Source organism: Gloeophyllum trabeum (assembly GCF_000344685.1).
Source record: "Gloeophyllum trabeum ATCC 11539 unplaced genomic scaffold GLOTRscaffold_00002, whole genome shotgun sequence".
Lineage (NCBI taxonomy): Eukaryota > Fungi > Basidiomycota > Agaricomycetes > Gloeophyllales > Gloeophyllaceae > Gloeophyllum > Gloeophyllum trabeum.
The window spans coordinates 2239219-2252602 of record NW_006920411.1 but is presented as its reverse complement, the minus strand read 5'-3'; the positions used below and the strand labels follow the sequence as shown (position 1 = coordinate 2252602).

General features: G+C 51.2%; 6 protein-coding genes across 6 annotated transcripts; 3 read left to right on the top strand and 3 right to left on the bottom strand.

Annotated features, from left to right (window-relative positions):
• Window positions 1-1127: 1127 nt before the first annotated feature.
• GLOTRDRAFT_55609 (uncharacterized protein) lies at window positions 1128-2279 on the bottom strand (the record flags this gene model as incomplete). The annotated part of the gene is made up of 5 exons (XM_007863703.1): window positions 1950-2279; window positions 1721-1857; window positions 1576-1653; window positions 1363-1525; window positions 1128-1304 (listed from the first exon to the last, which is right to left on the bottom strand). Coding segments are annotated over exons 1-5 (810 nt in total), but the record flags the coding sequence as incomplete, so codon positions are not given.
• Window positions 2280-2635: 356 nt separating this feature from the next.
• Window positions 2636-3379, top strand: GLOTRDRAFT_109736 (uncharacterized protein; the record flags this gene model as incomplete). The annotated part of the gene is made up of 2 exons (XM_007864293.1): window positions 2636-2825; window positions 2885-3379. Coding segments are annotated over exons 1-2 (531 nt in total), but the record flags the coding sequence as incomplete, so codon positions are not given.
• A 1383-nt stretch (window positions 3380-4762) lies between these two features.
• GLOTRDRAFT_136372 (uncharacterized protein) lies at window positions 4763-6868 on the bottom strand. Its single transcript, XM_007864292.1, has 10 exons — window positions 6576-6868; window positions 6403-6508; window positions 6305-6350; window positions 6114-6234; window positions 5859-6054; window positions 5772-5803; window positions 5677-5724; window positions 5553-5624; window positions 5048-5495; window positions 4763-4991 (listed from the first exon to the last, which is right to left on the bottom strand). The coding sequence occupies exons 1-10, from the start codon at window positions 6745-6747 to the stop codon at window positions 4871-4873; spliced, it is 1362 nt and encodes a 453-aa protein (XP_007862483.1). The 5' UTR covers window positions 6748-6868; the 3' UTR covers window positions 4763-4870.
• Window positions 6869-7236: 368 nt separating this feature from the next.
• GLOTRDRAFT_71045 (mitochondrial ATP synthase) lies at window positions 7237-8328 on the top strand. Its single transcript, XM_007864291.1, has 7 exons — window positions 7237-7280; window positions 7330-7368; window positions 7420-7459; window positions 7519-7745; window positions 7799-7903; window positions 7962-8043; window positions 8098-8328. Exons 2-7 carry the CDS (start codon window positions 7339-7341, stop codon window positions 8133-8135), a joined length of 522 nt encoding a protein of 173 aa, XP_007862482.1. The 5' UTR covers window positions 7237-7280; window positions 7330-7338; the 3' UTR covers window positions 8136-8328.
• Window positions 8329-8560: 232 nt separating this feature from the next.
• On the top strand, window positions 8561-11738 carry GLOTRDRAFT_114197 (ARM repeat-containing protein; the record flags this gene model as incomplete). Its single annotated transcript, XM_007864290.1, has 12 exons — window positions 8561-8855; window positions 8911-9064; window positions 9121-9205; window positions 9258-9344; window positions 9394-9720; window positions 9774-9864; window positions 9911-10189; window positions 10240-10319; window positions 10369-10452; window positions 10507-10712; window positions 10766-10982; window positions 11038-11738. The coding sequence occupies 12 exons, from the start codon at window positions 8561-8563 to the stop codon at window positions 11518-11520; spliced, it is 2388 nt and encodes a 795-aa protein (XP_007862481.1). The 3' UTR covers window positions 11521-11738.
• On the bottom strand, window positions 11117-13377 carry GLOTRDRAFT_71038 (Bystin-domain-containing protein; the record flags this gene model as incomplete). Its single annotated transcript, XM_007864289.1, has 8 exons — window positions 11117-11810; window positions 11869-12049; window positions 12102-12216; window positions 12270-12597; window positions 12650-12713; window positions 12770-12911; window positions 12962-13168; window positions 13222-13377. 8 exons carry the CDS (start codon window positions 13375-13377, stop codon window positions 11651-11653), a joined length of 1353 nt encoding a protein of 450 aa, XP_007862480.1. The 3' UTR covers window positions 11117-11650.
• Between the last annotated feature and the right edge of the window lie 7 nt (window positions 13378-13384).

The window sequence follows — 13384 nt, the reverse complement described above, 5'->3', positions numbered from 1 at the left end:
TTGCAGAACCCCCTCACCCCCTTATATCTCATTCCACACTCAACCAAAAAATGTTGGGTAAGCTCAGGCAGGTATATATACACTAGAATAGAACCTCTGCCAAGTCAGAATGGGAATATCTGCTGTGGTTGAAGAGAGGGAGAGAAAATGGGTCCTGTAGGCCATGGGAAAGAAACAGTGTCCACTAGATCTCTCGTGATGCTCTCAACGGACTGCAGCGGAATGGCTTGGCGTATCATGAATATGCTGTCTATAGTACAATACACCAGCCCGATAGAGTAAATAACGAGCGTGTCGAGATAGAGAGGCAACTTTGCACATCTCCCGGGCCCATATCGTGACAAAAGCGTGACATCGCTCGCGGCGAGATCCCACTGTGACCGCATGTGACACCTTTTTGCAGAACCCCCTACATGAACCGGCATCTCTCTCCTACGTTCCACAGGCTGCATAAAAATGCAAAAAAATAATGGGGACGTTCATCACTAAGTTACACACAATATGCGGAAGATCCGGTAAGAATCCGTCAAGTTTGCGGAATGCTACAGGCCGAATTCGATACTTTTTGCAGAACCCCCTCAATGATAGTATTGTTCTTGCAAGCACTGTGTCCCGCAAGATGACCTATAGACCGTACGAAGGCATGTACATCCAGTGCCTCAAACATGACCGGTACTATCCCGTTCACAACTCCGGCAGTCCGCATTCAGTGCGAACGCCGCCACGCGCTACGCAGATTCAAAACGCAGCTGGTCTTATTACAGCGATCTGGCAAAGAAGCAGTAGCCAAGTAGCAACTTGAACTGCCCGATGTCTTCTACGAATATGACGCACAAATCCAGAGAAGGATCAAAACCAGATCAGAAAAACCTCATCCACCCGTCTAGTCAACCGGACTCTCGGAGGTCATGACCTCACGACCACCTGGGCTAGACTGTCATTGATGCTTGACAAAGTACAGTGTACGATAAACTGAGCGGATCGCATACTTGTAGAAAGCCAAGAATCCCGGTTCCACGGAGGTTTGCTCAGATCTGCTTACGGCCTGCATACCTCGCGCTGGCCATACAGAGCATTCAGCGGAGACCACACACGTGCGGGCCAATGGAAGAGCGTCGTCTTCATGTCTTTTTCGATAGCCTGAGTAGAGATATGGCCTCTTTCGTGTACACTTCTCTGTTCGGATCATCCAGCACCTGTATATGCGAGTCAAAATTACGACGTGAGAGAGATGGGGTGGAGGAAGAACCTGCCTCCTCCCAAGTAAACTTCTTCCGGAGCAACGTGAAGAATCGCTTGTCGGCCTGGGTACCAGTGGGCACGATTGAGGAGTGTCGAGGAACATGATTTAGCTGAACTCACTTTGCGACGCTTCTTGTAACAGAATAAGACTTCCGTCCGTGGGTCAGACACCAATTCAGATAGAGTCTCCACTAGTAGTGGGAACGCAGGCTCGAAGTACACGCAGTCCGCGGCTAGGATGAGATCCGGAGGCCAAGGGATTGAGTCCGGTATTGGTTCTCCCCTATATACATCTGTGGTTAGCGACGGTGATTAGACCAAAGCAGCATTCACCAGTTTAGTTCCGCAGCTTCTACGCAACAAGCAAGCTTGTTTATGTTGATATTTGTTTTCATGATCTCCAAGAGCGGTCTATGAAAATCAAAGATTGTTGCATGGGTAATCGCCCTCAGAATAGAACGCATGAGAGTCGGTGTACAATTGGTCGGTGATCCATGTCTTCCCGCCTAGCAGACCTGCGACCAAGCCTACCAGCCCAGTGCCGCTGCCCAATTCAAGGACCGTTTTGCCCGCGAGGGAGCCCCGACCTCTACGAGCGAGATATGATGCGAGAACCTACAGCACATCCAGGCTAGTAAGACACTTGAAATATATGGATGCGATGGATGGATCCCATCAATATATCCGAGATGAGGTCAAAGACGCACTTCTCCTGCAGGCCATGCCAAGCCCCCGCAACCGGGCGAGGCATCGACGTTCAGAAAGATCTCTATTTGATCTTCAGCCCTGCTGCTGTCGGCGGGGCCACAGGGAAATGAAAGCTTGACGGTCTGATTCTGCACCGATGGTGGTTGTGGCGGCAAGATCTCATCGTCCTCGCGCAGGTGTCGTAAGGGATCTTGGAAATCTAATTGCTCTTCTCTCTCCATTTGCCTGCCGATGTCAAGGTCGTGGGTAGACATAGCGCACTGGGCTTTGTGGGTGGAGACGAAGGCAGTTTCTTGCGGTACCGCGTCTCGGCACAGCGTATTGGGCAGCGCGTTCCACCCACGCCTCGACCAGAGCCTCCGTGCACCACCGTCAGCAGCGACGAAGAGGTCAAGCAGGTACAGACTCCACTTGGTCAGGGCATCGTGGGCACTGATAATTATAAGCGATCCATGCTTGACTGATGCGCTGATGGCTAGCACGGGGCGCACGGGTGCTTGCCCGACGTGCACCGGGATTCGGCTTTGGCAAGGCTTACCCAGGTTGTCCCGAGTTGCAGTCACTGACGCGATCATCCTGAACTTAGGCGCCGAATGAATCCTGAGGCACGGCTCATCACAGCCGGAGCTAAATCCGCTCATGCTCCTGATAAGTCGCAGTCCATGATGCTCCCATCAAAGACCCCGCTGCTCATCCCTTCACCACCACCAGCAGTCCGCGTCGTCCCCCCCAGCGCGCAGACACCTTTCCTGCATGGTTCTAGAGTTTCTCGAACCCCGTTCGCGAATCTACCCCGGCGCTGCTATTGCTAGACGCCCAGAGTCGTCGGTGCCTGCTAATGCCTACAGTGGCGTCAGGTGCCACGGTATACCAGAGTACGAGACCCTCGACGACGAATACGATTACGACCTTATACCCTCCCGACGCTTGCCAGACAAGTCGGGTCCGTCCAGATTACGGACAGCATTCTCATGCTCCACCATATCATCCCACGTTACCGCTGCAAGCACTAGCTCGAGCAGCAGCAGTTCCTCGGATCTGGATCCACCATATCCCCCAACACCATCATATTCCTCCGAGTGCCTTCCAGATGCACGTTCACTTTACCCAAGTACACCTTCATCCGGGTCCCGGCCATCCCTAGAATTTGGGGATATGCCGGTGTTTGACGTATCTCCGTTAAGGCCGAAGCGGAAGGAGGTTTATGGACGGACCTCGGGGGAGTGCACACGAAGCGACGACTCCGTCGACGACAGACCACCAGTGTACGCCCAGGAAAGCCCAAGATCGATGCGGCGACCTCTCCCCTTACCCCCACAATCACCCACCAGACCCCGGCGTCCATCCGTCGTACGGCCTCTCCCTATGCCTGCCGTTGACCCTCCTCCCTACACTTCGATACAACCATTAGTTCATGACCGTTACCGCAGGTCAATACGTCCTCTGCCCCGGCTCCCACAGCCGCAGCCTGCTGCGGAGACTAAGCCACATACAACCTCACCGCCACAATCATCTGGGACGCTGGCGCAGGAACCTTGGGCTTCGGCAGAGGAAGGACTGCGCCAAGTCCCCACAGCTGAAGTAATTGATTGGGATGCTGTAGAAGCAGCGATGTTGTCCGCGGATTCCGATGAGGATTCCGATGAAGATTCCGACTCTACTATCGGACCGCCTCAATAGTTTCGGAGACCCGTCAGACATGGTGCTGAGGGTTTGCTTAGGAGAAATATGTTGTGGAAGAGCACAGAAACGTTGTCACGGATGGTTTTCACGACCCTTACGCCTTCTACCCATTCACTATTGAACACTAGTTATTCTCGTAATTTATTCCCTTCGGGTTTTCCGCCCATACTTCTTAGTGTCAATGGACAGCCCCCAATGGTTCAGGAGCCCTAACTCATTATCGCATTGCATGTTTAGAATAAACCATTTCCCCCCTTCCTCGTCCCAGAGACTGCAGTCCACCTCGGGCATTTTACGACTGAATGCTGTAGCACGATAGCTCAGTTAGAGTTTCATACGCGTACAGAAATAACCTCTTGGGTTTGTGCCAAGTGCGTCCGTCACAATCGCAGGAGCGTGGATCATTACTTCCAGGAAATCTTCTCAAAGTTGAGTTCAGACCATCCAGTGGAAGACAGAGACTGCGCATAATCAGAGTAACTGCAAAGACAATCCGATGAAGTCTTAGCATATCTCACACGAGATCCAAGGATCATTGCGATGACAGTTGAGTCTACGTTCGGCACAACGCTAGCCAATGGCAGGTTTGCGGGGTCTTATACCCCGCATAGTCGATGACCAGTATAGCGAAGGTGTACCAAGTAACAGTCTTCAATGACTCGAACACTTCTCTCTTTCCACGGAATGTCTTCTCCCCGGGCGGGCATCCGCGCCGTCAGATACAGGAAGGTCGCCCGGTCTTCATGCTTATTACCGTCAACTGAACCACATCAACATTCCACCAGAATCGAAGCACGAATCGATCGACGCTCGCACCGAAGGGCATCGATGTGGTGCATTTGGGAGGCAGTGCGGCATCTAGCTAGATATGAGTGCACATCGACAATTCCCGGGAACGTGCGTGATCTTCGGGCTTATGTTGAAATGCCTTGACATTCATGGCTCCGACTCGTACAGGTAACGCTAGGGTAATCTGTGAACTGATCCTGGCAAAACGTGCACGCAGTCTTTATGATGAGATCTAATACAGACTCACTAAACCGAACGCACAGGTCGGACGCTTAAAGTGCCGGGAGCCAGCAAGTCCTCGGTAACGGCTTAGTTCTCTTACGTAGAGTGGGATAGCCATGATAACTGAAATCAGCATACCGTGAATATATCCGCAACATTGGGATCAATTGGTGCCTGTTAGAGGTACGACACATACAACAAATTACGGACTAAGGCGGCGGAAAGGTTAAAATGGATAGTCCGCGACATGTTCACCTTCAATCGCTTCACCATTCTCCAACTGCATACGATGGCGTTCATCCAAATAGGGCAGCAGGATGTCCTGGTATAGTCGCCGTCCCTTATACCTACCAAAGTCACGTTGATACTTGAGCAAAAAATTAAATATCTGAGGCGAACTCACTTCGCTACATCCTCCGGCCAGCTCCTGATGGCACTGGCCATTCTGCCCGGAACACCCTTCTCCTTAGCAAGATCCTCCACCGAGAAGAGGTAGGTCCTGATCGTGAAGGCAATCGCACCGCTCCGAGGCAGCCGCCTCAACGTCTGCCTTTCCGTACGCAAACGCATATTTCGCGGGAGAACGTAATCAGGAGCTTCTGTGGCCACGTCCTCTTTGAGGACTACGGGCACACGCTCCTTGCGCTGCTCGACTCCTGGCGTGCCGTGCGTGAAAGCATCCTCGTCGCCATTCGTAGAGTTCGACCAAGCGAGCTCTTGTGGATCGATGACCTCCTCGCCATCCTCGGGTGGTTTGGCAACCTGGAGGAAGTAGTTGTTCCTTATGACAGGTTTGTCCACTGGCATTCGCTTGAAGAAACGGGCCATGCTCGTGTGAAGCTTCTCTTTATCTGCAGCATCGACACAGGTTAAACGGATGCGAAAATGAATACACCGATGATACATACACTGAGGTACATTGCCAGAAAGATGTATTTCCTCCAGGGGCATGCCAATCTTGTCCTGCATGCGCCAGAAGCCTGCAAGATCAGGTTAAGGGTGACATAATGGTGGACATGAAATGCTACCTGCCTGGTAACATGATAGCGCCTGCTTGGAAATAGTACCGTCCATCGGAACCTAACTTTCTCGTAGGTTGTCCAGAAGCTAGAGGTCAATTAGCCCACCTTCGACCATCAATGCGAGATCGTCTTGTATCCTAAAGAGCGGTCATACATATAAAGCGAGACCGACCGAGTACATGGAATCCTTACAGCAAACCCGAGACTTTCATAGGATCTTCGGAATCCAAGTCATACGTCGCACCAACTGGGACGATTGTAATCGTTCTGATCTGTGGCAGGCCGTACCAGCCAAAGCCCTCGTCTTTCTTAGATCCCCGTTCTACTTTGTATGTGGTCGGATAGCGACGCGATAAATACTCGGCGAGTTCATGAACCAGCTCCTTGGCTTAACACAACGTAAGCGAGAACAATCTGTTGTTATCGGCGAAAGTTGTATGGACTAACCAGCGAGATCACCACTGCGGACGATCCCAGGCCTGTCAGGTAAAGTCCTCACGACGCGGTCGCCGCGGGTCTTGGCGCGGTGGGTCTTTATCTTATGGTACTGGGGAAATTCGTTGTCAAGCTAGAGAAGACAGTCAGTATCGAATCTAGCAGCGTACGCTATCCGCTCCTGCAATACGCTACGGACTCACTTGAATCCAGTCGTCCCAAGGCATGTTCCTAAGGCCCATCGTGACACTAATCACGATCATCAGGAGGCAGGACGGTTGGAACACCCCTTAATACTGACTGATATTGTCCCCAACGGAAGGGCCTATAAGGTATTGGATTGATGTCACTCAACTCGCAGCCTACAGGGCCAAATGTTGGATATGTAAACGGCTCAGGTATCCACTCTGACGATCGGGGGTTATTGCACTATGAGTTCCTGGCACCGCACAAGATAGTGGAATGCAGCCGCACCTCCATTCTCGCGATCCTTGTTCTGCTTCCCCGAAGTAACCGGTGTTGCAGGCGGCGATATCTCCTTGAACGGCCTGCGCCGCAGAATGGTGTCTTTCCACAGGAAACATAAGTACGAAAGAGAGAACACAACGATCGCAGCCCGACAAGCCGTCTCGAGGTCGAACGACATAGTGGATGACTGAGGCAAGTCTAAGGCGCGCAAGGAACTAGAACCAAGCGCGAAGATGCTTTATAGCGGTCTTATCACTGCTTAGCCTGCGATAAGATAGAACTCAGTACAGCTCGGGCTGAAGATATTGGCAGTTGCCCTGTGAGTCGTTCGGAAATCTGGAGGCGCTTTGGCGAGCACAGCTGGAGCATGGCTGCATCGTGGGCGGTTACATATCTCGGACAGAATAAGAACGCGAAGATACATGGGTCACTTGATTCGGGCCGCACAGGATGCACAGCGAGGGTAACGCTATTGGGATTGCTCGGAAACAGGAATCATTGAGACATATTTCTGGACGGGTGCTAAGACGCGAGCAGAGGTATACAAGCAGGAGAGAAAGTTTACTTGGTAGAAACACCGGTTCCAGTGTGGACGCACAGTGGGAGCATGAGGAAAGTCGCTCGGCGATTACCGGCTTCGGACAGTCTATCGGGAGAAACCGACAACGCATCGTCTCCGGTAACACCAGCTCGTTCGTCCTTGCATTTTCTGTGAGTGAAGCAGTGGAAGATGTTTGAAGCTCTCATTAACATTGATTAGCAGACTCTCATGGCGACCAAGGCAGCCACCACGGCGGTTGTAAGGAGCACCTTCGCAAACTCTTGTGCTATTTACTAAGGGCCATTGTAGGATTTCGCCCGTATATACTCCACGCTGGGTCTCGGAAAGGGTATGCTGTGTTGCAACATCCCCAGCATTTAATCTTGACTTGCGGAATTTGTCTTTTAGAGACCGTAGCCGCCGTACAAGCGTTCCGGAAACGCCATGCTGACGCTCAGCGCGTCCATGCTCAGTATGCTTCCCAGCCTACCACGGTGGACATTGCCCACTATCGTTCTATCCTGAAGAATAAGGCGGTAGTAGATGAGGTTGAGAAGCAGTTGAAGGACTTCAAGCCTGTCACCTACGATGTCAGCGCTCAGCTGAAGGCTATTGAGACATTTGAGTCGAAGGCGGTACGTCCCCGCCTTCTGCTGTTCTGTAGGATATTGATCATTACGCGGTACAGATTGCGAAGGCGAAGGAGACGGAGGAGAAGATTGACTCTGAGCTGAAGGAGCTCCAATCAACCCTCGCTAACATCGAGGAGGCACGGCCGTTCGAGGATTTGACTGTACGTGATTTTCGTGGCCTGTTTCCACGGGTGCTCTGATTACTTACTTTACACGTAGGTCGAGGAGGTTGGTCAGGCACACCCGCGTATCGTGGAGGCCGTCGAAAATATGCTCAAGAAGGGCAAATGGACCGTGCCAGGTATGTCCACATCAATGCAGTTGCCGAGAGCTACATTGACTTGTTGCTGCTTAGGTTACAAGGAGAAATTCGGAGACATGTCTCTTATGTAAACCATTGTGGTGGCCTTACAATAGACTGTCAAGGACTCTTCCGTTTGGCTCAGCTGAAGCGTCGCTTTAATGAGAGTATGGCGAGGATGGATTTGACGTGTAATGGTGGATCATCGTTCAGCCTCCCCCTCTGGTGCATTAGGATACTGCAATTATACCTGATAACCCCACGCTGGCTCCGGAGCTGAGAGGGTAAGGCTACCTTGTGCGCTGCCCGCCAAAACGCCACACGTATACATAGAATGCGAGCCGCTCGCAAGTCCAATCCAGCGTAGTTATCACGTGACCGATCGCGTTCTAAAATAACCCAGCCGAAATCTTTTGCACGTCGAATTTGTGGCAATTGTGACTTCGTACCAGGCTTCGTTCAGATTCTGGAGAATCCTGAGCTGCACACTTACACTTACCTGCTCTGAGCTGCCACGATGCCAAGGGAAAATAGAAAGCGAGGCAAGAAGCACAGGAATTCCGCAGTCGACCAATACGAACCAGTACCACACGAGCAAGAATACGAACCTGAGGCAGCGGAGAATGAAGCGGGACCGTCATGGATTGTCTCTGCGCCTCCAGTGGAGACGGCTAATCCAGAAGCACCTTTTGGATATGTGGAGGCGGACATCAAAGCATACTTCCGTACCGTGGATCTACAACTTCGTGAATGGCAAGATCAGAGGAATGCTTCACAGCCGGAGGACAATGTTGATATTGATCCCAATGAAGGTAAGTGTCTACTTGGCAATTGAGCCTTATGGGAACGCTGATTGTACGCAATCAGAGCGTCGCCTGTTCTTCCTTGCCGCGCTAACGGAGATGAGAGGAAAGGAGAAGCAGCTTGCTACAGATCCAGATTGCTCGAACATCCTTGAAAGGATGGCTCATTCGATGGACGACTTCATCCGCCGGGTTTTCGTGGACAGTATGATGGGTTCGTAAGTATGGATGTCCTCCTGCTTAGCTTGCACTTAACCGATTGTGGGTGAGGAAGTTACGTGCAGCTCGTCAAACATCGGTTTGCGTCGCACGTCTGTCAGACCGTCTTTGAGGTAGCTTCGAGCACGGTATCAAGAGAGGCATGTCTTCCATCCGCTCCAAGTGGTTTCTAACCCGCTCATGACACGATAGACACGAGGTATTCTCCCCTCAGTCCCCCAATCGGAAGAACAAGGTGAACTACGCTCTCTGACGGACCTTATCCTGGAGATATGTGAGGTTAGGATGACTCTCCTCAAATGCCTTCTTCTGCTCAGCGTAATCACAGGAACTCCTTCCGTCCTTTACTACCCTCATCATGGATCCCTTCGCCTCTCACGTACTTCGTGCTCTCCTGCTTCTTCTTTTCCCCGCCTCTCTACCATCAGACCATCAGAAGACACTGCGCTCGAAGAAAAGCGCCGCTTGGAAATCGAAACACGTCGGTACTATGAAGTCCGTATTTGGTGAGAACGGGGGCACGGAAGAGGTTCATTCTGTTCCCCCAAGCTTCATCGCCATGGCCGTTAAATTTGTGGAAGTACTACAAGATGAGTTAGGGCCGAATGAAGTACGAGCGCTTGCGGCGGACAAAGTTGCAAGTCCGGTACTACAGGTATTATCGTGGAGTATCCTCGGGGGGACAGGATATCTTACCTCTGCGTTCAGATGCTGTTAGAAATAGAATCCGCTAATGCTATAGCGGACAAGTCGGACAGCCTGATGGACAGGGTTCTGGCTGGCCTAATATCTGCTTATCGTACGTATTCTGTTTTATGAGGAGAAACATCGTGACATCAGTATAGATGACAACCCAGAGGCAACCGTTGACCCATCTGATTATGTTAATGCGCTTCTGCGCGATCCTACATCGTCGCACATGCTTGAAACCGTGGTTGCTCGTGTCCCAGAACCTGTTTTTGGGTCTCTTTGGGCGGTTTACATTCGGCCGAAACTTGCTCGCCTTGTAAATCACCCTGTAGCCAACTTCGTGGTGGCGCGGGCCATTGGACGCACAGATGAACAGCAATTACTTGAATGTTACACCGATCTAGAGCGTGAGGGTGTCCTCGGCAAGATAGTTAGTGAGTGGGAATATCTGACGCCTACATGATACTTGACTAATACACTGCAGAGTCGGCCAGACTTGGTGTTCTGAAAGCTATGATAGATCGAAGTCAAAGCCTTCCTTCAAGAGTCGAAGGAGTGATCGAGGTACCGCTGTTCCCTAGCCCTCAACCTTGTAAATTGCTCATGACAGTAGGCTGTGTGCAAAGCGTTCGACCTCCATTCTGCTGAAGACCGGAAGTTAATTGTGCCATGCATCTTGCACATGCTTCCATTGAAGGTATTGTCGAATATATCAGGCCAATGTGAATCATCAACTCACCTCGGTGCTAAGGAATATAAGCGAAGTGAACCTAGCCCAATCAATGAGGAGCAACAGCAGGGCGAGGCGAAAAGCAGTAAGAAAGCTCGATCGCGCAAGTTCGCCGGTGATGCCCCGAAGGGCGAGGAACGAACAAGAGAGCCGAAGATACAGGGGGCTTTGCTACTGCAATCTATACTTCACCTTCCTTCTCCACATAACGAACTTGTGCTTGACAGGTGAGTCCTCTTTCGTTTCCTGTATCGGCCAGATGAACAAATGGACACCTTAGTGTACGAGCCCTCCCCATCGACCAGTTGATAGCTATCTCGCACCACCCCATCAGCTCTAGGATACTCGATGCCGTGTTAGACTCGCCAGGGATGTCGGTTACGGTCAAGAGGAAGTTCATTATGTCCTTCCTTGGGTCTTTCCACCTTCTCGTGGACGATCGTATAGGAAGTAGAGTAGGTGATAAGTGCTGGTCCATTGCTGACCCCTTCTTGAAGGTTTGCGTTATATTATTCGCTTGTTATTGTTGGTCCCTGACGGAACGTCATGTAGGAGAAAATCGCGCGGTCGCTCATTCCTCATGAGCAGTTCCTGGTAGCCTCATATTACGGGAAGTTCTTTGCGCGGAACCTCCGTCTGCCGTTACTAGAGCGGAAGCCCGACGCGTGGAGAGCACTGCAGTCTGGGGAGGCTCAGCCTAAGCAAGGCGTGCCGTCGACCGTTGACGATCCTGATCAGCGCGATCCGAAAAAATCGAAGACGAGTCCCAACGCTCAGAACCCGACTTCGAGTGTTACCGCAAAGGACAAGGGTAAACGCAAGCGAGATGCGCAACATGGGGACGATATCGATGTACTTTTTGATGAGTCTTTTGGTAAGAGAGTCAAACGAGGAGCTCTTCCAAGTTCAGAAAACCCCAAGTCGAAAGTCTCTGCGACCGCTGCAGAAGATAGAAATCTGCAGGACGTCCTGAAGGCTATACATTCTGCTCCATCGGATGATAGGCCAAGACATAGTAAAAAGCGGACTAAGTAGTGTTCCCTCGGGCCTCATAGTTTTAGGTCTTATATGTGGCATAGTTTGCTGTTATGCCAGTAGTGACCAATGTCTAAGGCTACTTTTGGTAATTGCGGTCGTCAGTCGATAGAAAGTGATGCTATACACCTCAACCCATCTCCACATCTTTATCCTCAGGCCGCGGCTCGCCCCTCGACACTGAGTTGACTAGCTCACGCCTCACTTCCGGTCCAATTTGAGGGTGGAAGTGGACGCGAACAACATCAAGGAGTGCGTCTTTCTGGTCTGGGGAGAGATCTGCAGCATATCTTTATAAAGTCACAGGGTAAGTCTGAGCCCGGACGTGTGACGGCAAACAGGACCTACCGCTGACAGAAAACAAGCAAACTCTGATGCCATAACACTGGTAACTTATCACTATCTCCTCGTGTACGAGCTTTGTAGGTGTTGGATAGCCTTATGAAGTGGAACACCAGAGCGTCCAGCACCTTGTAGGGCAGTGCATGCTTCTTATCCAGCAAAACGCGGATGAACAACGAGTTCGGGCCTGAAACAAATCATCGAATCCGGCAACAACCACTTACAGCATCCTCACTTACCTGTGTAGTCCATGCTGGCTAAGCGAATGAGCGCTCCAGATGCTGGAAGGACAGGTATATGCGCCTTAGCCAAGACAGAAGCCACGATAGCAGCTTCTTTCAATGTGGACCCGCTCTGCGTGCCTTTGCATCAGTTAATGGAAGATCGCAATCCTCTCTATCACTTACCTCCACCAGGGGAAATAGTATAGCCTTGAAGAACGCGCCTGGTTTGTACAGGGCTCGAATCAATGCTTCATAATAGTGGACGTTCAGCTTTCCATTCAGCCGAATATCTTCACGGACGGCGTCAAGTAAGACCACCTGGAGGAATAACTGCGCCTGATCTTTCTTCATAGTAGAAATGAATATTCGAGTAGCCGCTCTGCAAGCATGAGGTGACCAGCTCTCCGGGCGTGTGAGGGCCAGCAAACGAGCCCATGCGGGAAGTGAGGGTAAGACCTTGAACGGTTTTGGCAACGGTCCGGAGCGATAGCGAGACAAAAAGATGCCGATCCTGAGAACGCAGCTCAGTCGCAAGTCAGGAGTAGGATGAATATTTGTCGTACTTGGTGTATACTTCCACGACCTTTGGATCAAGACCAGCAGCAGGATCAGGGGGGCGGCCGGTATCTGCATTCAGTATTCAGTCATTATATTATGGCGAATCACACATAGGTCAAGCAGACCTTCGGGTCGATACCGGATCTTCACTGTCTCAGTGATTCCGCCCTCTAGTTTCGAGAATATAATGTCGGCGAGTGTCCGACGTTCACCGACATTCGTCGGTAGAAGTGTATCCAAAGTCTGTAGGTCTCCGGAGTCTATTTGCTTTGGACGTATTGATGCCCGTACGAGACAGTATCCCTGAACAAACTCACAAACTCCTGGGCAGCTTCGTCTGCTCCCATTTCAGAGAAGGCATTCTCCTCCTCTTCCTCCTCGTCGTCATAGTATGTTTGTACAGGACGGGGCTTCGATTGATCGTCCTCGTCCGATACATCTTCATCTCCAGATGATTGCAGTTCCTCCTGCTGGTCTCGGGCCAACTCAAATATACGCTTCGACGTTCTGGGATCTAGCAGAACCTGTGACTTTGCATCGGTATCATAGACACCCCTTGCTACTATGCGCGTCGTACCTCCTCATTTTCGTCGTCTTCCCCACTCTTCCGTCCCTTCTTCCGTCTACCAGGCTGAGAGACGGATCCATATTTCTCGTGAAGCTCATCTTCTTTGAGCTGAATGTGGAGGGGATCGTGTCTGGTCTTACCGCTTGCTTTCGATGCTCGAGGCATGGCGATA

Excerpts from the sequence above, each read along its gene's own strand:
- GLOTRDRAFT_136372 (XM_007864292.1), bottom strand. The coding sequence starts at position 6,747 with ATGTCGTTCGACCTCGAGACGGCTTGTCGGGCTGCGATCGTTGTGTTC. Across the intron at positions 5,725-5,771 it reads TCTCGCATTGATGGTCGAAG|GTTCCGATGGACGGTACTAT; the intron begins GTGGGCTAATTG and ends CGAGAAAGTTAG. Across the intron at positions 5,625-5,676 it reads AGGCGCTATCATGTTACCAG|GCTTCTGGCGCATGCAGGAC; the intron begins GCAGGTAGCATT and ends CTGATCTTGCAG.
- GLOTRDRAFT_71045 (XM_007864291.1), top strand. The coding sequence starts at position 7,339 with ATGGCGACCAAGGCAGCCACCACGGCGGTT. Across the intron at positions 7,460-7,518 it reads CACGCTGGGTCTCGGAAAGG|AGACCGTAGCCGCCGTACAA; the intron begins GTATGCTGTGTT and ends TTTGTCTTTTAG. Across the intron at positions 8,044-8,097 it reads GGGCAAATGGACCGTGCCAG|GTTACAAGGAGAAATTCGGA; the intron begins GTATGTCCACAT and ends GTTGCTGCTTAG.